The following is a 20,637-nucleotide window of genomic DNA, read 5'->3' on the forward strand; positions in this document are numbered from 1 at the left end:
TAAAGGCCCATATATCTATGTATAGTTCTTGCCTAGGCACCTTGAAATCGAAGGATTTATGTTGCCCATCTGCGTACAAAGATGGGCAGGCTGGGGCATCTGCTCTGGAGTTTCATGCTGCGGCAATGGTGTCACCATTCGAGTGGCGCACAAAAATCTCGCCTCCACAACCAATCCCTGCCAAACTGCAAGACATAACTCATCCGTGCTCATCCCAGTCCGACTTCTCCAAATCTGCCTAGCCAATTTTCCCCGTTCATTATTTTCTTCAGGCAACTTCACCTGTGATTCAGCGTCGTTGTCGCCGCTATTAACCTTGCCGACCACACGACCTCCTCGTCTGTCAAACCGAAGAGGGCTGTTGTGTCTTGCGCCATCTTACCCGTTTCATGGCTCTGGTCGCCGGGCCAGGGATAGGCGGCTCACATGCGACAGACGATGCCTTGTCTAGCGAGCTTCGCTTGGCCGTAGACCAGCATGTTCGCTACATTCAGAGCTTGGACTCCGTGCGTTCTCCTCTGTGAGTGAAACTGCGTCTGCGTTTATTAATCTACCGTTAGAGGAAAGATGAAATGGACTACTGGTTGACTGAGCACTTGCGGCTTAACGGGGTCTACTGGGGCTTGACGGCACTCCATCTGCTAGGCAGACCTGATGCACTCCCACCGGACATGACCTTGCAATTTGTCCTCGCTTGCCAGAATGTCGACGGCGGCTTTGGCGCCGCACCCGGTCATGACTCTCACATGTTGTATACGGTAAGCGCAGTCCAAATCCTTGCAACCATCAATGCCCAGTTGCAACTGGATCGAGAGCGAAAAGGGTGGAGGGAAAAGATTGCAACCTGTGAGTGCCTCAACCCCGTCAACTCCCGCAAACCCTCCGACCTTGATCTAACCTTCGATCATCGACGCGTTTCAGTCCTAGCGAGCCTCCAAAGCCCTGACACCGGAGCCTTCTCTGGTGATGAGTGGGGAGAAACCGACACTCGTTTCTTGTACGGAGCCTTGAATGCCCTGTCGATTTTGGACTCGATGCACGTGATCAACCTTGACAAAGCCATCAATCACGTGAAGTCGTGTCTCAATCTGGATGGAGCGTTTGGGTTCACCCCAGGCGCCGAATCTCACGCCGGAGGAACCTTTACTGGTCTTGGTGCTTTAAGCATCGCAGGTCGACTCGACCTTGTCGATATTGACAGGTTAGCAGCGTGGTTGAGCGAGAGGCAACTTCCAAGTGGGGGATTAAATGGTCGCCCTGAAAAGCTGGAAGACGTATGTTACAGCTGGTGGGTACTCAGTAGCCTTGCCATGATAGGAAGGCTCCACTGGATCAACAAGGAGCAGTTGACAAGGTTCATTTTGCGATGTCAGGACACGGACCATGGAGGAATTGCTGATAGACCTGGCGATATGGTCGACGTCTTTCATACTCACTTTGGGGTCGCGGGCTTGAGTCTCTTGGGATACCCTGGACTTGCTGAAGTTGATCCTGTCTAGTAAGTCATAACATCCAGTCTCCAGAATCATGGCTGAAGTGATATCCCAGTTGTATGCCAAAGGTGGTGACACAAGCACTTCCACCAAACTCGAAGCGCTAAAATAGCACCTACCTCTCGCCATCTAATAACCCACTGGACATTCATTGAAAGATGGGATACAAGGCGAGAGAAGACCAGTCACCACGATGTACTATTTCCGCTTCATCACATCACACTCCTTGTTTGTCAAGGACCATAGGCATCGTGGAACATTTGATAAAGATGAGAATTCAAACTTGTCACCAACCCATTGCAAACTAATGTTGACTATGACGAATCTTTTGACGGCCATGGACTCGGTGGTAATGTTGTGAAGATTTCGTGGATGTGTAATCGTTGTGTTGAGCAGCGCCGTCACATGTGCGCGTGCCTGCCTCACCCGAACCTGAAAAGACAGAAGTCACGATCTTGAAAACTTGAATCGCTCTCTCCTCGTCCTGGATCAAACTTCTATCATTCCAAAGCCTCACTTCGGTCTTCTGGTGAGATTCCGCACTCCCCACATCGTCTGTGTTCTTGCTCCTTGGGCTCGAGCGGTTGTGCAACTGCTCATGCTCATGCTCTCCTCCACGGGCTTTGCACCTCGTTCCTCTGCACAGCTCTTCTATCTTTTCACGTTGCAGGCGGTCCTGCCTACTCCTTCTTTACTCCTGAGCTTCACCTTCTGGAATTTGGTCATATCAGCCTGAGTGCTGCTTCCTTGTGACGTTTTGGTTTTATTGGTTCCGATCACCATCATGGAATCCGACCTCCCTTCGTGGCTTACCTGCACTATCTGCCCCAAGTTACCCTCGTTCAGTGACACATCCCACCTCCTGACCCATGTTAGATCCAAGGGTCATCTATCTCATCTGCACAAGCTTCAAGTTCGAAGTCATCAAGAGATCGCTGCAGGTGCTCAGTTGGCCATCTACAACCAATGGTACCAAGACAATGGATTGGGCCAACTACTTTCCGAACGCATGGTCATGAAAGAGGCAAAACAAGCAGGCAGGAGGGCAGAAGCCATGAGACGTGGCGCAACCATCACCCCCCAAGCGCCACGCAAAACTGCGATGCATCCCCGCGACTCTGCCGGCAAAGCTGGAACCAGCAAGCCACCACGAGTTGCACGTAAGCGGCCAAGAAGATCAAGAGCTCGAAAGACGGAGGAGGGTGAAAGTGATCTCGACTTTAGCTTGAAAAAACGGTCAGGGTAAGTGAATTTTCATCTCAACATGGCAAAATCAGGTAATTAATCTTGCAGTAAACGCAAGCAGAAGCGTGCTCGAATGACTACCCCAACTGATCGAGATACCGATCAAGAGATTGGAATTCCTTCTGATGAAGATGCCCCTGCCGAACCTGACGACTCATTCATCGGAACTCCAGAGCACAGCAAGCTCAAAGGGACTGTGTGGCCTGGAATGGATCTCTTCGATGCTGCTACTGACGACATGAAACGCATGAGAAATCAGAAAAAAGATGGGTCTGTTCTGAGAAAGATGGAAAGATTATCAGCACTGGTACAACCAACCGAAGCTGTTTACTCTGAGACTGGTGAGCTTCGGAAGGAACGTCACCTCGATGACCTCGAGGATGACAGCAGTCTGATCGAAGGAGAGACTCCGGTTCCCAAGGCAAAATCAGTGAGGACACGGAAGAGACAACCTTTGGAGGTCAAAGACGAGAACGTCCCTCGCTTGGTCAGACGCAAGACTACCAACAGATCTCGGGTATCTCGCAGCAAGGCAGATCAGGTCCTGAGCGGACTGCCACCATTGCCTTCCTTGCCAAGCTCATCGACTCTCGAGTCCTTGACTGTGGGCTCTCGCTTTCTCCCAACGGAGGATACAGATTTCGACATCAAGCCGATCTTGTCCAGCACCTCGAGTCGTCGACGACCCTCTCAATTTGCAATCTTTAACGATGGCAGTCCCAGTCGGGGTCTGAGCCTTCCCAGTATGCACGAACGCAACCCGTTGTACAGTGCACAGTCATCTTTCTTGGGTGGTCCTCGCCCACAGCTCTCGACACTTACAGCTGGGTGGCTACAACCACAACATCATCCTTCCATGCAACACCCCAATGTTTACAATGCGTACCGTCCAGCCAACATCGGTCAATTTGCCGAAGCTGAGAAGGAGAGCGCAATGACTCTGGAGGAAACAGGCTCGGTTCTTCGAGCCACCAATCCCCTTACATGGAGATCTCCTCTACGCGAAACTCAAGGAATCGTGATCGCATCCGACTCGCCATTTGCAAATTTCCTGAGTTTCTTTCCATCTGTTTCCGACATTGAGGATCCTTTTGTTGCCACGAAGAACCCCCTGACTGAAGCAATATCCCAGGCTGAAGGCAGTGACGGTGAACATGATCACAAAATTCACGGCGGATTCGGCCAGGATATTCACCGTCATGAACTGACCACGATGGGCAAATCTATGCCAGAAATTATGCAATAGGTGGCATACAAACAATCTCCAAGGAGGGTTAGACAGTACAGAATGTTTGACCGACGCGGCGGCATCAGATTGCTGAGGAATGGATACGACGAGATGGCTCACACTCTTTTGGCAGCTATGAGGAGTTCCTTGTATTTTTCTTGCAGAAAATACATGCTATGGAGCCTAAGATGGTCTCAGCGGCAGAAAGATGACTGACGGGTTCAGAACGGGGTGGACAGATGATGCTTACGATGCATAGCTAGGGATGGAAGGATGTGACGAGGCCAAGGGCTGGAACATGGGCTCAAAGAAGTATCTACAGCAGCAAGCAAAAAGCAGAGTTGAAATGACATGGCATATGCAGAATTGGGGTTCACCAAGGTGGCCTACATTACCAAAGTTAAGAAATGTTTCCACACGTTATGTCGTACGATCCTCTGCTCCTCGTCTACCAAATCTCTGATGCAAGTGTGAGGTATATTTTGATGTAACTCCGTAGGGTTTATGAGAGCCCGAGGAAGCCAGTGATGCCTAGCCGCGGGTGACCGTTGCGATCTACCCACTCGGATGCCACCAGTAGCGTCTTGACTCCAACCAGTATGCACGACTCACGAAGGCGAGAGTGGAAAAGCCAAGGCACCGGGCATGAGGTTGATTCACAAGCGGGGAAACCTGGGCAGACTAGCACATTGGGTGGCACGGGTGGATTGGTTCCTGGACTCCACGATCATGAGACGACGTTCGACGTCGTGGTTGATGAATCAATGTGCGGGGGTGATGACAAGCGTGGGCGCAGGTTCCGAGCTTTCTTCTCCTCGGGCACATGGCAAAGCGAGGAGTGAGGAGTGAGGAGTGGAAGCGAGGGACAGACTTACGAGAGAGTGTGGGATTAGGAGTGCGTGTGGGAGGGTTTTAAAATGCCTTGATCGACCCATGTCTTGATGATTCATTCTTGAGTGAGGAGAATACATCAGTATTCGTTCGATACTTACTTACATAGCTCTACTATCTTTTGAGCTTGAATCGCCATTGATTGTCTTTGTGTGTCTTGTTATAAAACATATCCCTTGGTTATCCTGACCAACAAACTACGAAGATGGCCACAGTAGATATCCCAAAACAGCAAAAGGCGGCTGTCAAGATAGGACAGGGAAAAGATGCAAAGGCTCCATTAAAGGATATTGATGTGCCGACACCAGGTCCTCAGGAAGTTCTGGTCAAGATCAACTGGTCAGTTTGGAAGATTCCTATTTTCGTTTTTATTCCTCATTCCCATTCTTAATCGTGATTTATATATGCTACATTATTGAAAGCAAGCAACTACCTCACCATAAACCACATCTCCTTCCTTTTACATTCTAACATCTACTCTCTTCCCCTTCAGGACCGGACTCTGCGCATCTGATAAATCCCTTATTCGCGATGAATGGTCGAGCTTTGGGATTTCGATGACGCCCAAATCGGAAGGCATCGCGGGCCACGAAGGCGCCGGTGTCATCGTCGCCGTCGGCGACGATATGCATCATAAATGGAAAGTCGGTGACCGCGCCGGCATCAAATGGGTATGGAGCACGTGCGGACAATGCGAGTTCTGCACCAACGGAACCGACGAACTACATTGTCCCAACCAGAGAAATTCCGGGTTTACGGCGCCAGGAACCTTCCAACAGTATGCTGTCAGTGATGGTCGATATACCACTCGTATTCCAGATGGGGTTTCGGACGAAGAGGCCGGTCCTATCATGTGTGGTGGTGTTACGGCCTATGTGGCTTGTAAGAGAAGTGCGGTTAAGCCGGGACAGTGGATTGTATGTTACGTTTTGTTTTTCGATCTTGAATCTTTCCCCTCCCTGAGTAACTACTGATGTTGTTGTCATATAGGTCTTGCCCGGTGCGGGTGGCGGGTTGGGTCATTTCGCCGTGCAGTATGCGAAATCGATGGTGAGTACAGAACCTATTAATTATTCTGAAATACACCACCATACCCCATCTTATCACCCATACCATGATCAACCAACTAATGACCCGACCATACGCAGGGCATGCGAGTGATCGCCATCGACGGCGGTGATGAAAAGCGCGAACTATGCAAGAAACTCGGCGCCGAGGAATTCATCGACTATACCAAAACATCCGACATTGCAGCCGAAGTGACGCGAATCACCAAATACGGTGCTCATGGCGTGGTGGTGACGGCGGCGACCAAAGAAGCATATGCAACGGCACCGGGGTTCCTTCGTCCTGGTGGAACTGTTGTAGCCGTGGGCTTGCCTCATGATCCTACCGTCGTGGCTGGTGCTCCGCCTGTGATGTTGTGCATGAAACGACTTAATGTCGTAGGTAGTGTTGTGGGAACTCTCAAGGATGTTGAGGAGGCGTTGGATTTCACGGCGAGAGGTTTGGTTCATGTGAGAACTCATCCCCTTTTTTCTTTCATCCTTACTTTGTCTTATAGATTGGTTCGAGAATATCGAATCCTTACTGACGTATATCTCTAGCCCATCCTGACAAAAGGCACTCTGGCCGATCTCGACAAATATACCGATCTGATGGTTGCTGGCAAATTGGCTGGTAGAGCTGTGCTCAAGGTTTGAATATCACAAAGACGGTTATTTATGATATGACATCTTTAAGAGTTTGAATACGCAATGAATAATCAACGTTCTCGACTCCCTCAACTTTTTATCCCTGTTTACTCTGGCCAGCTTGGAAGACAAGATCTCGAGTCAACACCTGAGAATGTGGCGACCTATGAAGGCCAATGCCATCTTTTGGTATCGAACTGGATATGCTATGGCGCCCTAATGCCAATCCCAATCTTTCCTTGTCTAATAACTGAATCTAACGACCAAACGCACTCTACCGTAAGCAGTCAACGCATCTTGTGCGGAAAATCATCTGCTGAATCAACTCGCAAATCCAATCCAACGCCGTCTCTATGATTCGTGCAACATTTCTGCATTGCCATCCAACTATGCATGCTTCGTGCAAAGAGCTCTAGGTCGTGTCAAGAAACATGACTCCATGCAATCATATGTCATGCGTAAACCCGTCTAACCACAGCCCTCGTTCCAAGGACGTATTGAAACCTCTCTATGCTTCGTCGTCGGTATCAGGGGGGTGGGGAGTTCCCTTGGGGCTGTTCAGCCATTCAATGCTAATCAATCAGTTAGCCATGCTCAAAACAACCTGTTTATAGGATTCCACTTACTGTCGTAGCCTGCGCCTGACTTCTCGTTCCTTCATTTGCGCACGCGTCAACTTCTTCTTCTTCTTAGCACGGAACTTCATTTCGCTGTTATCCTCAGCCCCAGAGTTGACCGCCGAAGCATTGGCACTTGACACGGCGGAGCTGACGTTGCTCGACCCAGGTCTCGAATCCTCGAACCTGTTAAGATCGATCGCCAGCAGACCCTTATGGGTAACTCTGCCGTCAGCCACATGCCATTGCTCGGGGCACAACGCCCCGACAAACTCCTCGTTATGACTGATCATCACCACACCTCCTTTATAATCTCGGATCGCCACTGCTAGACCTCCAAGTGAGTCTCGATCCAAAAAGTTGGTCGGTTCGTCCAAGACCAGTAGATGGGGGTTATTCCACATAGCACCTGCAAGAACCACCTTTACTTTCTGCCCACCGCTCAACCCAGAGATCTCGTTGTGGTTGGCAATCTCGGGATCCAGTCCGACGTCTTCAAAGTGTTTCGAAATCACCTTGGGCTCCAGGATTCGGTAGCCAAGGCCTTCTCGCGATGCTTCGTGGTCGTCGAATTCTTGAATCAACTTTGAGAATCCCCATTCAAGCAGAGTTTCTCGTGAAACCTGGCTGTTGAACTTGGGTAGCATGTTCTTCCACTTGACCTCATACTGGAACGTTTTCTTGTATTTCTGGCGACCCATGAGATTTTCAATCTGTCGAGGACCCTTACCATCACCTAGGTCGATCCATTTTTCCATCTGTGCCTTGTCCTCATCTGTGAGCACTCGAGTGGCTTTCATCAAGACTTCTCGGTCGTCACCATTGGCGTAGCGCCATTGAAGATACTGATTAGGCGTCTTTTCCATGTGCATTTCAACATGCTCTAGCGCGTGTTGCTTGATATAACCAATTCGCAGATTGGGATGCTTCTCCACCTTTCCGGTCTGAGGAATGGTTTCGCCAGTCAAAAGCTTGATGAGAGTAGATTTACCGGCTCCATTGGCTCCGATGATGGCAACCCGGGAGGATAGGGTCAATTGACAAGAGACATCTTGCAAACTGGGCTTCGAGGATCCAGGGTATGTGAAGCTGCAGTTGGACATGCGAATGATCGCTCTGGTGTTCGATTTGACGCCCGAGAGAATACCTGGAGGGGGGAACTTGAATTGCACCTGGGTGGCCGAGAGAGTGTAGTAGCTTTTCCCTTCGGGCTTGACTTTGACAAAAGCGGCCAGGTTCCCAGGATAGTGGACGAGCTTCTTCTGCTCGTAGTGCAGGATGTCGGTGCAAACGGCGTCGAGGAATCCTGAGTCGTGAGAGACGATGAGCGAGGTGATTTCGGTGTGGGTCTGGAGATACTGTTCCAACCATTTGACGTTGGCCACATCAAGATGATTGGTAGGCTCGTCGAGTAGAAGGACATCGGCACGCATCAACATAGCTCGTGCCAGAGCCAACTTCATCTTCCATCCTCCAGAAAGAGAACCAACCTTGTGGGATTGTCGACCTTCAGGACCAGCAGTAAAGCCGACCTCGCTGAGAACCTGAGAAATTCTTTCGCGACCTTCCTTGGCAATTTCGGGATCCTTCTCAACAAACTCTAGGATACTGATCTCTGCATCTTCGCCTTGATTGTGTTCGACGAAACAAGTTCGAAGGACGTCCTTGGATGGGAACCCTTCTAGCTTGCCGTCTGCGATACTGCGCATCAGAGTTGATTTTCCAGCACCGTTGCGACCACATAGGCCATAGCGACGTCCCTTGACAAGGCGAAGGTTGGAGTGAGACAACAAAAGCATTCCACCGTAAGCAAGAGAGAAGTCTGCGTTGACGATCTCGACCTCGTCGGGGTTTTGCACGACAGGGGCATATTTCTTGTGATCTTCATCGACGAAGTACTTTTGCACTCCTTCAGCCACAGCAGAGCGGTGTGATTCGGGAAGGAGATGTACAAGATATGGTTCCACTCGAGCAGGAATTCGAGAAAAGACGCGAGCATTGACATCTTCTCGGACCATCTCGGAGACATACGTCTGCCCATCTTTCCAGATGGCGCTGTCTTCCTTCTGGATTCCACCTTGAGCTCGGATTTGGCTGTCGAGGACCTTGAGGACATCGTCGGTGGTTGTTGGGGCAATTTGACCATTGGTAACACCATCCTTGTCGTCACCCATTGCCTTTTTCATGACGTTCACCGCACGGTCACCCAGCTCGCGGACCTCTGGCAATGAGGCGCCATCCCTGACCTTTTGAACACCGGGCTGCAATTTGGGTAGAAAAGTCCTGGCTTCGACAGGGTCGTGAACGAGCTTCGTCAAATTTTCCACCACAACGACGGTCTGCCTGAGAACCTCCTGTGAGGTGGAAGGGGTGTTCAATGCTCTTTCAAGCAGAGGAGTAAGGAGTGCAAGGACTGGAGAAGTGACAATGGCGACGAAGGTGGTTTGAGATAGCGCATGAATCGCTTTTTGCAGAGTTTGCGCCGAAGGGTTCTTCATTGTATCAATCAACAACGGTATCCGTGGGGCGACATCGTCATTCTGCAAAAGAGTGGTGAGCGAGGTCATGGTTTTGAAAGCAACTTTTGCGACTTCGGCCTTGAGGTCGTGCATGCCACCCTCGACAATGGGAATCAGTTCTTTCAATGTCTTGCCCATGGATTCTCTCAAAACATCTTTAGCCTCTTCCTCGGCTTTGGTGCCAGTACCCATCTGTGCCTTTTCGGCCATCTTTCCCATGAGTGTGTAAGCGCCGACAGTACCTTGCCATTTGCCAGTTGGTTTGGACAGGTATGTTTGGAGTGCAGGCAACATGCCAATAACGAGGGATTCTGACTCAAGATTTTTGTACAGCTCATCGACGGCATACTGGGCAGATTCGCGAATGGAGGAGTTTTTGTCTGCGAGAGCATCAAGGGCGATGCTGAGCAGTCCGCCATCACGAACCAGAAAGACGACCTCGCTCAGATGCTGTTCTCGTGGAAAACGCTCGAACATAGCGCCGACGATGAACATAGCACCGAGTCTTTTGGCATCTTGTTTCTTGTTGCCTGCTGCTTTCTTGATCTCGGGGATCAGGTTGTAGGCAAGGAGACCCCGGACGCCAACGGACTGAATGAGTAGATTTGTGAGGGCATAAGAGGCGTCAAGCGATGTTTGGGCTTCTTTGGCGTCGAAAATGGTGACCAAAAGGCTGGAGATTTCATCGACAGTGGGGGAGACGCCGGAGAAGGAAGATTTAGAGGCAGCGACGGGGGCAGCCATGACTGGTGCCAAAAGAGGGCTTTCAGAATGTGGCATGCTCTGAACGACCCAGGCAGCGGTCTCTGGTCAAGAACAGAGGAGATGTCGCTGGGCAATTTCGATAAAACGAACAGCCCGTCGTTTAAAAAAGCCAACAAGGAGTGGAGAGGGGGTTTAAAAGGGAAGAAGAGAGGGAGGAGGAGAAGGTAAGAGAGGGCGGCGAGGGAATGAAGATGAAGAATAAGAGAAAGGGAGAGAGGATGTTGACTGGAAAGAAATCTTAATCAGCCCGCGACAGCGACAACGAACGATTCTGCTGCAGATCTTCGCTCTCACTTTTTTTTACACTGGCGTGGCTGCGGTTGCCCACTTGCCTTCTGGGTCTGCACTATGACTGGCAGTTGCCGCTCCCGCCGCTCTTGCCTGGCACGTTTCGAAAATTTGGGTTGCAAATGGGCAGGTACGAAGGAACGAGAGGGAGAGCGGACATGGCAAGTCAGCCGGTGGCGGGTGTCCAGGGTCTGAGGGGTCCGAGAGGTCCTCCGGGGGCGACGCTGATAAGCGATAAGACGCAAAATCCTCAAATTAGTTTGGAGCTAACCAAATAACCTGCACGAATCACCGTCACCCCGCCAGAGTTTTTTCTGGCCGGGCGTGCCAGGCAAAGGTCTTCAACCACTGGATGCGTACGTATAAACAATAAAATGGTGGTATAGGGCTGCTGTTCGGCTGCTGTCTACGTCATAGTTTGATTCTTATCCACGGGAAATTTGAACCAAACGACACAAGTAAAGAAGACTCACGGTCCGTACCAAAGAAGTTTTGGCCGTGAAGTGGGCTTTAAATGACAAAGGTTCTTTGTCACTGCCACGCCTAAGTATCTTAACTATCTATCTACTTAGTGAGGTCTAACGGCCTTCCCACTTCATCATCGAGGGGGGAGAGCCTTGCTGACTAACCCCCGCCTCTTGGAGGGATAATATTCCAATTGCTGTGAGTGTTGTCTCACAGTTCTAGGTCTTTTCTACACATTCTACTTTCCATCCTCTCGACACTGATCAGCCTCCATGCTTGCTTGGCTGTGCCTGGTTGATTTGAAAGTGGGAGGTATTTCGCCTGCCCTTTTGAATATATACAGCCGAGATACCTAAGCTGCCTCGGCCAGGACCTCAAAATCTTTTCCAAAGATTCACCTTATCAACTCGTTCCGCATCTCATGAGGAGCTCATATATACATGGGTGAGGTGTTGAAGTGGTGGTGGTGATGGTGGTGATGACGATAGGACTGCCCAATAAAAAGGGAGATTCATCGATCTCAGGGTAAAGCTGTGTCTCTTGTGTCGGAGCGGACACCTGGTCGGTTATGTTTTAGATTTTAAAAGCCTTTCTCAGTGTTGCCGTCGCCCATGCTCTTGCTGCCACTGCTGCCACTCTGGATCGCTCCAATGATTCCATCAATATAACCAGCACCACTCCACTTTTGATGTGTCAAGACGTCAACTCCCAATGCCTTTTCTCGGCTCTGAACGAGGTTGACATATGCCAGCATACCGTCTTCTTTGAATCCACGAGATAGTTCGGCGCTGATGGTTGCAGTGGAATGCAGTCCAGCCAAGGAAATCAACTGCAGGACGAATCCTTCCTTTGCAAGGTCCCAAACAAAGGATTTGAGTGATGCGTCGTCGAATCCTTGACCCATCCAGTTGAACGATGGACTCAAGTTGTACACCAGCTTCTTTCCTGGATATTTCTCTCGAATCTCCCGGGCAAATCCAGCTGCTTTAGCAACCGATGGAGTAGCAGTCTCGAGCCACAGGAGATCAGCATAAGGGGCAAACTCGATAGCTCTCTTGGTAGCTGCTGGGATTCCAGCCTTGTAGTGATAGAATCCTTCTCTGGTACGAGGGATGTCGGCTGACCATGTGACTGGGGACTTGGTGTATTTGGTAGATAGGACGCGACGTTTGGTAAGGGAAAGGTTGGGATTGGCTTTGGTCTGAGCCAGATACTCGGCAGCGTCTCCGCCCTCTGATTTTATGTGTGCTTCGACGGCCTCATCGAATGTGACGAGCTTGTGGTTCTTGACCCAAGCAGATTCAAATTTGTCAATCTCGGGGCCTGCAGCACCGCCCAGCTCCATCTCTTGAAGCACTTCGGCGAGAGGCTCAGTGTCTTCCGTCACTCCCAAGATGAACTCATGGTCGCGAACGTCAACCGCGCTCGACAGTAGTTTGCCACTCTCGGAGTCGGTTCGAGCCAGGATAAGGTTCTCAGCGCCCATCAAATCCCACTGGAATCTTGCGGCCACGAGTCGATTGATGTGGTCTCCAACGGGGACTAGAACCTTGCCAGCAAGATGGCCACATTTCTTGCCTCCATGGAGCTGATCTTCAAAGTGAACGGCGGCAGCGCCGTTTTCGGCAAACAGCTTAGCTAGCTTGATGACGGCTGAGAGACCACCATGGCCGGTGTCACCATCAGCCACGATTGGCCGCATGTAGTCAATGTATGGGGTGGTCTTTCGTTCTTCGGCGCTCATCTTCTGTCGGTTGTCAAAATGCTTCCGGTCGTGTAATTGCTGGGCCTTGAACAGTCTCTGGACCTGGTTGGGAACGGTGTTGTAAGGATAATCACCAAAATCGGCAGACACTTCGTTGGTAGTGGTGAGGACGGAGGAGCATGCCCATCCAGAGACGTACAAGATTTCTTGGTTGGGAGCTTGCTGGGTCATTTGAACAGGGTCGATGGCACCCATGGTGTGAACTGGTTTGCCTTGGGCAGCTCTTTCATTTAGCAAATTGAAAAGTTTTCTGGCCATGAGCGAGCTTGGGTATGTCTGTTGTAATGTTCCTCGCTTGCTCACGACGTCTTCTGGGGTATATGGTCTCTTGATCCCCTCGTACCGCGGAGAGCTCCACCATTTCTTGACGTCTTCGACTTGTTGTTTGAATAGCACATCTTCAGCATCCCCGGTCTTGTCCTCGGTGGACAGTAATTGGAACGAGTCGGTGGGGAGCTGTGTGGAAACGGGAGGTTCGACGGAGGGTAAGGAAGAGTGTAAACGAGGCATGGCGGCAACAAATGTTCTCGTCGCTGTCGGCCGCACAAGTCTTCTGGCTGCTAGCCTGGGTAGGCTTCTGGGTACTCTCGCGAGCATTGTCGTCTGGGAAAACAGTACTTTTGGTTAGATGGCTCTTGGAAGTGGTGATCCGGAGCACTGTGGTATTTATTCGAAAGCAATAAGACTGTGTTGCTTTGTCAGATCCTCAGGCCGAAACCACTTGATCCTGAGTGATGAGAAGGAAGGGCACAGTTCTCGAATGATCTGATTTTCCAACAAATCGACGGGACCAATGTCGTCGCAGCGGCCCTCAAATGATGGACCGGTGGACGGTGTTGAGAATGTCAGTTATTGGTACCATTACTCCGCACTCCGACGCGGAGCAGTCTGGGATTCTCGAAAGTGCCTCATATGGCCGAGTTCGGGCCGCCCGGCCTTTGAGCGATGATGATTGGATGGAGCAAAGGATTCAACGCGTGAAAGGGAGAATTCAAGATGCCGAGGGAAGTCGGTTACTTCGGCGGGCAACCACTTTTCGTAGTGGTTTGACTGGCCAAGCCGCCTTTCTGTGTTGCTGCAGCATCTCTTGTACGTTCCCAGGGCCGAACAATCAGCGCAGCTCCAGCACCTCAGGTGGTCCTGACTTGAAAATCGTTTCTGAACTCCGGAGCCCCTAGCTACCGGAACGGCTTGTTCATCTCTTGATTAAATTATTTCTGCTGGACAAAAGATTCTAAACTTCTCCCACCTTCAGTGTTGATTCCCAAGAGCATCGGCGTCAAGACCCCGCACGCTGCTATCCTCTGTCTGCTCTCTCCTCTCCTCTCCACCATCGTCCGTAGGCAGACGATCAAGACCAAGTCACAATGGCTACCAGCACCAAAACCACCCAGCATGCCTTGAGGGCTTTGCGAGCATCCTCCAAGCGACCCTATACCTCCTTCGTCTTCCGCACCTATGCCTCCTCCGCCGAGCCAGATCTAAAGGCTACTCTTCAAAGTATCATCCCCGAGAAGCGTGAGCTCTTGAAGCAGGTCAAGGCTCACTCCGACAAGAAGATTGGAGATGTCACTGTGGGACAAGTTATTGGTGGAATGAGAACTCTCAAGTCCATGGTGTGGGAAGGCTCAGTCCTGGACGCCGAGGAGGGTATCCGTTTCCACGGCAAGACAATTGCCGACTGTCAGAAAGAGCTTCCCAAGGGTACCTCTGGCACCGAGATGCTGCCTGAGGCCATGTTCTGGCTTCTCCTGACCGGCCAGGTTCCCTCAGAGGGCCAGGTCCGAGCCTTGTCGCGCGAGCTCGCCGAGAAGGCTGAGTTGCCCGCCCACGTCGTGAATCTGCTCAAGGGATTTGACAAGAGCGTCCACCCTATGACACAGTTGTCCGTCGCAGTTGCTGCTCTCAACACTGAGTCTGTCTTCGCAAAGAAGTATGCCGAGGGATTGAACAAAGCCGACTACTGGGAGCCCACCTTTGATGACTCGATCAACCTACTGGCCAAGCTGCCTCGTGTTGCGGCTGCCATCTTTGACAAGGCTGCCCTTGACACCCCCTTGGACATGGATCAAGATTGGGCCTACAATTTTGCCAAGCTCCTCGGTAAGCCTGGCAAGGAGAATGAGGGTTTCCAGGACCTTCTCCGTCTTTACCTGGCTCTGCACGGTGACCACGAAGGTGGCAACGTCTCAGCCCATGCCACCCACTTGGTCGGCTCTGCTCTCTCCGATCCTTTCTTGTCATACTCAGCTGGTCTGTTGGGTTTGGCAGGTCCTCTGCACGGCCTGGCTGCCCAAGAGGTGCTCCGATGGATCTTGAAGATGCAAGCTTCCATCGGTGAGAACTTCACCGACAAGGACGTCAGCGACTATCTGTGGGCCACCTTGAAATCCGGCCAAGTCGTGCCTGGATACGGTCACGGTGTCCTGCGCAAGCCTGATCCACGATTCAAGGCTCTCATCGACTTCGGAGATGCTCGCAAGGACATTTCCGAGAACCCAGTCTACCGCCTGGTGAAGAAGAACAGTGAGGTCGCTCCTGGCGTCTTGACCGAGCATGGAAAGACCAAGAACCCTCACCCCAACGTCGACAGCGCGTCAGGCGTTCTCTTCCACCACTACGGCTTCCAGGATCCTCTGTACTACACCGTCACTTTCGGTGTCAGCCGAGGACTTGGTCCTTTGGCCCAGTTGATTTGGGACCGAGCATTGGGTCTTCCTATTGAGCGACCAAAGAGCATCAACCTCCAGGGTCTCTTGAAGCTGGTGTAAATGTTGGCCAGACGCAATTCTTTGTTGTAAATAGACTGGAAGCCTTCAACAGAGGTGCAAAAGCATCAATAGTTCACTAGTTCACTGGTACAATAAAACTCCGAAAGTTCAGAATTAGCACCTGCGCACACCATGATAAGTACTATAGAGTTGAATATTGTTTGAGCGCGCACTGGCTAAGGATGGCCTGTTAAAATTGTGAGCCCTTAATGCCAGTCCTAGCTCTTCCCGCCGCCACTTGTATTCGTACCTCACAGACACGTTGATGCTGTTGCTGTTTAGTAAAATGTGCCAGCGCCCATGACCAGTTGATTTGGCGCACTAACCCTTTTGAGATTCAACCCCCCATGTGGCTACGCTACGCATGTTTTGCGGGGTACAGGCCCAAGCGAAATGTGATGCACTCGCCACAATTTCACTGACCAGCGCCCTCGATGTTGGAAGCGTTGACGACGCACACAGCCAAACTCTACGAGAAATAACCAGGTAGTGGTCTTGCGAGCAGTTGGAGAATGCAGACAAAGGTTGCTTGACAGGCAATCACATGTTGGTTTGCAATAACTTAAGCACCCACAGCCCCTCAAGCAAAACCAAGGTACTAGGTACATTGTCGTGATTTCCCTCGACGTCATGAAGTATCATTTTATGCATAGCCTGTAAATGCTAGCTTCCTCATTGACAGGGGTTGCAAAAATTGAGGCTTCTCTATCCCCCGATCTCGGCAGCTCAAATTTATTCCAGTCTCAGCAGGAGCATGGCATTTGTATTACTGTAGCTTGGAGTGCAATGATTGATGCTCACAACTGTTCGGCACTCGCGGGCATTTTGGAGATGTTACAGGCATGGATTTCGTGGTGTCATGGTGGCGGTAGGGGCCGCCCAGCTATAAGATGTCGGTATGCGTCAGGCGATCCAGGCGTAATCAGAGCAAGATGGTGGTGGCTGGTGCCTAAGAAGAACAAGTCTCATTGGCTGAATGACCCTCCGCCGGCAACCACGTTGAATCATAACCCTGTCAGTCACTGGAGCTCGCCCCGCAAAAGCAGAACCCAGACATGATTTCTAACAACAAGTGAGGAGCATCATATCCCTCTCGTGGCCTCTCGGATTGGACCTCGCCCAGTCAATGTCCTTCTGCACCAACAATTCTCGAGGCGCCATACGACATGCGGCAACTGAAACAGGGAAGCCATGGGGCGATTGACTCGAGCGTCTTGCCCATCGTGCCCATGCTCCTGTCAGCTGCACCTGCCCTCCGATTGCTGGACTTCGATCCAACAGGTAACTTCGTCATCATCGTCATGGTTCTTTCCCGCACCGTGTCAACCTCCGCTTTTGTAGCACGTTGCTTTTCACTTTATGAGTGCTGCCTTGTCCCGACCTGACCTCACTTGTCTGTCTGTCTTCATTCACGTCTAGTCCCAATTGCTGCTCAATACATTGCATCCTCATTCTACCTTTCTCAAGTCTTTGCAAGTCGTCTCTTGTTCCACCGTCTTATTCTCCAAAGCAGCAACCATGATTATCCACCCAGACATGGTCAAACCTATCCATGCCACCACTTCCGTGGCCCCAATCCCAACAGTGATTCCTAACCCGATCATTCATGTCCACGCCGGTGACACAGGCCATAAGACCCTCTGGTTAGTCGTCTGTGTTATGGTGGACCTGGTTCGGCTCTCTAACACTAGCTAGGGTTGTCGTTGTCCTGATGGGGCTCTCCTCACTAGCATTCTATGGGATGGCATTCCGAGTCCCTGTGGTGAGTCCCATTAGCGGTTTTGCGTATCAAAGCAGCCAGCAACTAACTATCCCAGCAAAAACGCCTCTTCCATATCTTGACAGCCTTCATTACCACCTTTGCCTTCCTTTCGTACTTTGCCATGGCGACTGGTGATGGCAAGAACTACCACTACTACACAGAAACCGAAACACACAAGAGGGTTCCTCCGACCCACCAGAAATTTGGCCGTGAGGTATACTGGGCAAGATATATCGATTGGTCCGTCACCACTCCACTGCTTTTACTCGATCTTGCTCTGCTAGCTGGCTTGAGCGGTGCCAATATTTTGGTGGCCATCGTTGCCGATGTCATCATGATCTTGACCGGCCTCTTTGCTGCTTATGGCACCACCGATGGGCAGAAATGGGGATGGTATGCCTGGGCTTGTATCGCCTATCTGGTCGTTGTTTATCAACTGGCCTCGAGTGGCCGTGCCGCAGTCGCAACCAAGGACAGCAAGACCAAGGCCTTCTATGCAAGCATTGCTGGATTTACCTTGATTCTCTGGACCATCTATCCAATGTGAGTCCTGATCGTTTATGACGCGAGCAGCAGATGACTGACATCGTTCGAAGTATTTGGGCCTTGTCTGAGGGTGCTCACATCATCTCCGTTGATGCTGAGATCATTGCTTACGCCGTTCTTGATATCCTTGCCAAACCCGTAAGCCAATTTCATCACCCAGAAATACCTCGCTAACACTTCCAGGTATTCGGTTTCTGGCTTCTGTTCACTCATGACAGCATGTCTAGCACGTAAGTCGACATTAGCAGCATACCGTTCATCAGGCTAATGCGTTGTAGTTCTCCCTCTCTTGAAGGATTCTGGGCCAACGGCTTTGGAAGTCAAGGCACTCTCCGAGTGGGTGACGATGATGAAGCATAAAATTCAACGCTGATGTTCCTAGGTTGGAGATGATGACTAAACGATTTTGTGGTCCTATCTGTATCACAACTGAGGATCGAGATTGGTAATAAAGAGCTCTACAATCAGTGGTGGCTGCAGCTGAGGCTCAAGCGGGATACAGAGGTTGCTGATGGCGGTCAGGCGAGGGTGAAGGGGTGGGTGGAGACGGTAGCCCTCCGGCAGCATGAGGCCGGATTGCGTTGATCTGAAAAGCTTTAGCAAAGACTTCGTTGGTGGAGTTGTTGAGAAATCGATTCAGCAATGCATCGTACAAATGTTTTTGGTTGCAAGAGTTTGAAATGCATTAGGATTGGGTGTATGGCTACTGAGATTGTTATTACACATTCGATGGTCCATAGGCAGAATAATCACCAGAAGATTTGTGTATGAAGCTCTTTGATTTTGATGGTCGATACCTACTCTTCTCGGTTCTTTCCTGCTGCATGACTTTTCCATTTCTAACCTCGTCCAATTTCAGCTCAGTCGAATGACATTGAATTGCCCTCTGGCATCGCTTGGTCTAATTCTGTGACCATGGTCTATACTCTTCTCGTTCGAATTTATTTGACCTTGCAGTTGTTGACATTGGTTCAGTCCCAGGTCGTCTCATTCACCAGGTACACTATATTGTTGAGTTGAATGATGATTTACTAATTCAGCCTCAAATTCAGCACCAGGTCGATTCTCCCTATTACATCAGCACAAGCTACAGGCTGTGTATGGACGGTTTACACGGCGAGAGATGTGTCTCGTGGAATGACAAGTACCTACTACTCCCTGACCACATATGTCGCTCATCTCTATGATTGCCATGGATGCGATCACATTGAGGCTATCCCAGTCGGCCACCCTTACAAGGTAAGGCTTCATAGACGATCATCAGGGTTTGATCTGTCTTGCTCACTCTCGATTCTCAGGCTGTCGCCACATTCGGGACCACAGTGACCGCGGAAGGTCAAGCATCTACAATGACGACGGCACAATGCAGCCGAACCCTGCAGCCGTCCACCCCGACGGTGACGATCTTTTAAACCAACTCCTGTAGTCCTTGCTCTTGAGGCCCTACCATCACCGTACCAACCTCGAGTCGCGTTGCCTGATGGAAGCTATGGATATGTCAATCAATTGCCCAAGAGCTCGGATGTACAAGGGAGGCGTGGATATGCTTTGAGTAAGAATGTGTCAAGAAAGAATTCCGCAAGCACACAGAAGCAAATCCTCAAAATGCCATGAGAGTCATGTTGATCTTCGAGCAAAACATGGACGCGTTGAGACTGATCGAGGTAAAAGTCGATGATACACGAGGAGGCCTTCAAGGTTATGACAAGGGGACTCGTGCCTGACATACTACCGCCAAATCTGCCTCGATGCAGTGCTCATCGGCCAATGAAGCCTGTCGTCGGTGTTCGCCTTTGACATGCACTCGATACGACATCACCCGATGTTTACTCAATAAATCACCGCACCCCCCACTCTGGGGCCGAGGGGCCCTTGCTGGTTAGGGATATGGAAGACCAATGACATTGGCATACGCGTAAGTATGTTGTCCAGCGTCTAATGGAGGTTGTGGAATCGTGAGAGACGCAGTGGACGAGTATTTTGATCAGCAATACAGCGAGACCTGGTACCTACTACACTTAGTCATGTAGCTGGAGATAAGTCTCAATCACGTTCGTTGTGAGGACATATGGCCCACCGCCCTAGGGGCAGATATGATACTTGACAGTTGGCGCCAGTGATGCAGCGTCTTCTGATGAGACGACAGTGCATTGCCGGGTCATTCCTTCGTCGGCAAAGACTTGATTCGTAGCAATAAGAGGTGCACACAGCTCAGGACGAGTAGGAGGTTGACAAGTAGTTGTGATCCCTAGCCATCGTTCTTGTCGTTCCCATTCACGACTTTGCCGCCAGTTACTGTACATCGCATGATCCTCCAAGTGGAGGAGAGTGGACAGGGGAGACGGGGCGAACGGGAAATTTGATCCTGGGGGCGCGGAGTTTGCCTTTTTCTCCCAACATACACTTTGGATTGGCCAGATTAATCCCCGAACTCGTGGTGCCGAGTGTCTGGGCCAGGCTGGGTCGCATAGGCATAGAGATTGACGTCTCACAGCAAACGAGGATGGACAAGACTCGAAGTAGGATTACGGAACGACGCGTATGGGAAGGAGGACTGTAGTATGCATCCGTTAGTGTTGTGAGATGCG

At 50.7% G+C, this 20,637-nt stretch overlaps 7 protein-coding genes across 9 annotated transcripts; 5 read left to right on the forward strand and 2 right to left on the reverse strand.

Moving 5' to 3' along the window:
• Nucleotides 1-132: 132 nt before the first annotated feature.
• On the forward strand, nucleotides 133-1,994 carry PV10_02170 (uncharacterized protein). Its single transcript, XM_016366457.1, has 4 exons — nucleotides 133-506; nucleotides 561-846; nucleotides 922-1,498; nucleotides 1,549-1,994. The coding sequence occupies exons 1-4, from the start codon at nucleotides 390-392 to the stop codon at nucleotides 1,598-1,600; spliced, it is 1,032 nt and encodes a 343-aa protein (XP_016225975.1). The 5' UTR covers nucleotides 133-389; the 3' UTR covers nucleotides 1,601-1,994.
• Nucleotides 1,995-2,219: 225 nt separating this feature from the next.
• PV10_02171 (uncharacterized protein) lies at nucleotides 2,220-3,984 on the forward strand (the record flags this gene model as incomplete). The annotated part of the gene is made up of 2 exons (XM_016366458.1): nucleotides 2,220-2,735; nucleotides 2,787-3,984. Exons 1-2 carry the CDS (start codon nucleotides 2,278-2,280, stop codon nucleotides 3,982-3,984), a joined length of 1,656 nt encoding a protein of 551 aa, XP_016225976.1. The 5' UTR covers nucleotides 2,220-2,277.
• Nucleotides 3,985-4,930: 946 nt separating this feature from the next.
• Nucleotides 4,931-6,593, forward strand: PV10_02172. Of its 2 annotated transcripts, XM_016366459.1 has the most exons (5): nucleotides 4,931-5,196; nucleotides 5,351-5,774; nucleotides 5,848-5,907; nucleotides 6,006-6,374; nucleotides 6,465-6,593. In XM_016366459.1, the coding sequence occupies exons 1-5, from the start codon at nucleotides 5,063-5,065 to the stop codon at nucleotides 6,558-6,560; spliced, it is 1,083 nt and encodes a 360-aa protein (XP_016225977.1). In that variant the 5' UTR covers nucleotides 4,931-5,062; the 3' UTR covers nucleotides 6,561-6,593. The 2 variants fall into 2 exon arrangements, with proteins under 2 accessions (XP_016225977.1, XP_016225978.1); XM_016366460.1 differs by having other exon boundaries at nucleotides 6,006-6,593.
• A 23-nt stretch (nucleotides 6,594-6,616) lies between these two features.
• PV10_02173 (uncharacterized protein) lies at nucleotides 6,617-10,694 on the reverse strand. The gene is made up of 2 exons (XM_016366461.1): nucleotides 7,178-10,694; nucleotides 6,617-7,123 (listed from the first exon to the last, which is right to left on the reverse strand). The coding sequence occupies exons 1-2, from the start codon at nucleotides 10,465-10,467 to the stop codon at nucleotides 7,060-7,062; spliced, it is 3,354 nt and encodes a 1,117-aa protein (XP_016225979.1). The 5' UTR covers nucleotides 10,468-10,694; the 3' UTR covers nucleotides 6,617-7,059.
• A 480-nt stretch (nucleotides 10,695-11,174) lies between these two features.
• PV10_02174 (isocitrate lyase) lies at nucleotides 11,175-13,806 on the reverse strand. Its single transcript, XM_016366462.1, has one exon. It carries the CDS (start codon nucleotides 13,565-13,567, stop codon nucleotides 11,786-11,788), a length of 1,782 nt encoding a protein of 593 aa, XP_016225980.1. The 5' UTR covers nucleotides 13,568-13,806; the 3' UTR covers nucleotides 11,175-11,785.
• A 205-nt stretch (nucleotides 13,807-14,011) lies between these two features.
• Nucleotides 14,012-15,858, forward strand: PV10_02175 (2-methylcitrate synthase, mitochondrial). Its single transcript, XM_016366463.1, has one exon. It carries the CDS (start codon nucleotides 14,338-14,340, stop codon nucleotides 15,739-15,741), a length of 1,404 nt encoding a protein of 467 aa, XP_016225981.1. The 5' UTR covers nucleotides 14,012-14,337; the 3' UTR covers nucleotides 15,742-15,858.
• Nucleotides 15,859-17,081: 1,223 nt separating this feature from the next.
• PV10_02176 lies at nucleotides 17,082-18,835 on the forward strand. 2 transcript variants are annotated; one of them, XM_016366465.1, is made up of 7 exons: nucleotides 17,082-17,384; nucleotides 17,437-17,503; nucleotides 17,559-18,046; nucleotides 18,100-18,187; nucleotides 18,233-18,279; nucleotides 18,328-18,385; nucleotides 18,432-18,835. In XM_016366465.1, the coding sequence occupies exons 1-7, from the start codon at nucleotides 17,260-17,262 to the stop codon at nucleotides 18,447-18,449; spliced, it is 891 nt and encodes a 296-aa protein (XP_016225983.1). In that variant the 5' UTR covers nucleotides 17,082-17,259; the 3' UTR covers nucleotides 18,450-18,835. The 2 variants fall into 2 exon arrangements, with proteins under 2 accessions (XP_016225983.1, XP_016225982.1); XM_016366464.1 differs by having other exon boundaries at nucleotides 18,328-18,835.
• The last annotated feature ends 1,802 nt before the right edge of the window (nucleotides 18,836-20,637 follow it).

The sequence above is a fragment of the Exophiala mesophila genome (assembly GCF_000836275.1).
Source record: "Exophiala mesophila strain CBS 40295 unplaced genomic scaffold supercont1.2, whole genome shotgun sequence".
Lineage (NCBI taxonomy): Eukaryota > Fungi > Ascomycota > Eurotiomycetes > Chaetothyriales > Herpotrichiellaceae > Exophiala > Exophiala mesophila.

Excerpts from the sequence above, each read along its gene's own strand:
- PV10_02170 (XM_016366457.1), top strand. The coding sequence starts at position 390 with ATGGCTCTGGTCGCCGGGCCAGGGATAGGCGGCTCACATGCGACAGAC. Across the intron at positions 507-560 it reads ACATTCAGAGCTTGGACTCC|AGGAAAGATGAAATGGACTA; the intron begins GTGCGTTCTCCT and ends ATCTACCGTTAG. Across the intron at positions 1,499-1,548 it reads GCTGAAGTTGATCCTGTCTA|TTGTATGCCAAAGGTGGTGA; the intron begins GTAAGTCATAAC and ends GTGATATCCCAG.
- PV10_02172 (XM_016366459.1), top strand. The coding sequence starts at position 5,063 with ATGGCCACAGTAGATATCCCAAAACAGCAAAAGGCGGCTGTCAAGATA. Across the intron at positions 5,197-5,350 it reads GTTCTGGTCAAGATCAACTG|GACCGGACTCTGCGCATCTG; the intron begins GTCAGTTTGGAA and ends CTTCCCCTTCAG. Across the intron at positions 5,908-6,005 it reads TGCAGTATGCGAAATCGATG|GGCATGCGAGTGATCGCCAT; the intron begins GTGAGTACAGAA and ends GACCATACGCAG.
- PV10_02173 (XM_016366461.1), bottom strand. The coding sequence starts at position 10,467 with ATGCCACATTCTGAAAGCCCTCTTTTGGCACCAGTCATGGCTGCCCCC. Across the intron at positions 7,124-7,177 it reads GTCAGGCGCAGGCTACGACA|CATTGAATGGCTGAACAGCC; the intron begins GTAAGTGGAATC and ends CTGATTGATTAG.
- PV10_02174 (XM_016366462.1), bottom strand. The coding sequence starts at position 13,567 with ATGCTCGCGAGAGTACCCAGAAGCCTACCCAGGCTAGCAGCCAGAAGA.
- PV10_02175 (XM_016366463.1), top strand. The coding sequence starts at position 14,338 with ATGGCTACCAGCACCAAAACCACCCAGCATGCCTTGAGGGCTTTGCGA.
- PV10_02176 (XM_016366464.1), top strand. The coding sequence starts at position 17,260 with ATGATTATCCACCCAGACATGGTCAAACCTATCCATGCCACCACTTCC. Across the intron at positions 17,504-17,558 it reads TGGCATTCCGAGTCCCTGTG|CAAAAACGCCTCTTCCATAT; the intron begins GTGAGTCCCATT and ends TAACTATCCCAG. Across the intron at positions 18,047-18,099 it reads CTCTGGACCATCTATCCAAT|TATTTGGGCCTTGTCTGAGG; the intron begins GTGAGTCCTGAT and ends CATCGTTCGAAG.